Genomic DNA, 1,406 nt, shown 5'->3' with positions numbered 1-1,406 from the left:
AAAACCACCACCAAGCACATTTTCAGCCGGGGGGCAGGTGTATGGCGGTGCACTGAGAGAGGCAGTCCTGTGCCCACCATGCCCCCCTGGCTCCACCAGCGTGGGGTACAGGCTGCTCCGTGTGCAGGGCCCTGCATGGGGGGTCCTGCCACCATGCCCACCCTGCTCCGAGGGGAGCCAAGGGGCCGAGGAGCTGCCCAGCAGCCCTTTGCCCCCGGTGTGTGGCCTCCCACGGATGCAGACGTGGCACAGGGGCTCTCACTGGCTCCGGGCGCAGCGGGACGCAGGCGAGAGGTGTGTAGTGTAGCAGTGGGTGCAGACACGGACTGGTCTCTGCTGTCCGTAGTGCGGCAGTGCCGCGGCATGTGGTGAGCAGCGAGCACAGAAGATCTGCAGGAGAGGGGCAGAGTGAGGCAGAGCAGAGCCAGATGCCCCAGGGACCCCACACACCCCAGCCTAGCCCTGTCCTACCTTCCCACAGCTGCGGCAGTGGTGCCGGCGGCGCAGCAGGGTGAAGGGCGAGCGGCAGGCAGAGCACTGGCTGCACGTGCTGTCCGGCACCCACTCGGGCAGGTGATGGGTACCTGCCAGGCAAAACACGTGGGTAAAAGCCCCTCAACTCCAGACTCCATCACAGCCAGACCCCATCAGGCAGAGTGGAGGCAGGATCAGCCTCAGCTTCACACCTTGCCCCACCTGGGCAGCCCCTTACCTGCCCTCCGGAGCCCAGTAGCCTCCGTGGGGCTGGAGCACAGTGGGCAGTCAGCCATGCGAGGAGCATCTGCCACACAGGAGTTGGCACCCTTCTCTTCTGCGGGGACAAAGGCTCTGGTGGTCCAGCCAAACCAGGGTACTATGGCTGCATAGTCCCCATGCCTGGGGCTGTGGCCTTGTCTCACCAGGGATGGGTGATGGGCAGGGCAGAGAGGAGCAGTCCCTCGCATCCCTGGGAATTACTCACGCCTGGCACTTGACTCCTCTGAGGGTTCCGCTGGTGAGGCCACGATCTTGAAGACTGTTTTCAAGATGCTCCGCATGTCACTGGCAAAGTTGGTCTGGAGCTGATCAGCCACCCCTGCACCAGGAGGGTCAAGGGTCAGGGAGCTGGGAGGGGAGTGTCAGAGTGCTGGGGGGGTCAGGGGGGTCACTCACCTGAGATGCAGACGAAGAGGGTGTGCAGCATGTCCTTGGTGCTGCTGTAGCGGGAGCGCAGCTCCCAGCAGTGAGTACCTCGTGTGGCATCGAGCCCTGTTCCCGGGCAGCTCCTGAGGAGCTGAGGGCTGCACAGAGGGGAGGTATCAGTTATCCCAGGGGTGGTGTGAGAATTCCCTGTCACAATGGATAGGGATCTGCCCTCCTGGTCCCGCTCCCTGCCCGCCACACAGCCCCACCGCCATGCCCGGGTG

General features: G+C 64.4%; 1 protein-coding gene across 1 annotated transcript in view; it reads right to left on the bottom strand.

Moving 5' to 3' along the window:
- Positions 1-258: 258 nt before the first annotated feature.
- LOC103804510 (lateral signaling target protein 2 homolog) overlaps positions 259-1,406 on the bottom strand; it is a 2,721-nt gene continuing 1,573 nt past the window's right edge. Inside the window, exons 7-11 of the mRNA XM_009077123.1 lie at positions 1,153-1,280; positions 962-1,075; positions 713-811; positions 472-584; positions 259-390 (exon numbers count right to left, since the gene is read on the bottom strand). Coding sequence (XP_009075371.1) covers positions 259-390; positions 472-584; positions 713-811; positions 962-1,075; positions 1,153-1,280 — 586 coding nt within the window. The remainder of the gene's footprint in view (positions 391-471; positions 585-712; positions 812-961; positions 1,076-1,152; positions 1,281-1,406) is intronic.

Source organism: Acanthisitta chloris, unplaced genomic scaffold (assembly GCF_000695815.1).
Source record: "Acanthisitta chloris isolate BGI_N310 unplaced genomic scaffold, ASM69581v1 scaffold21626, whole genome shotgun sequence".
Classification (NCBI taxonomy): domain Eukaryota; kingdom Metazoa; phylum Chordata; class Aves; order Passeriformes; family Acanthisittidae; genus Acanthisitta; species Acanthisitta chloris.
The sequence above is the reverse complement of the archived record's forward strand: the minus strand, read 5'-3'. Positions and strand labels throughout refer to the sequence as shown.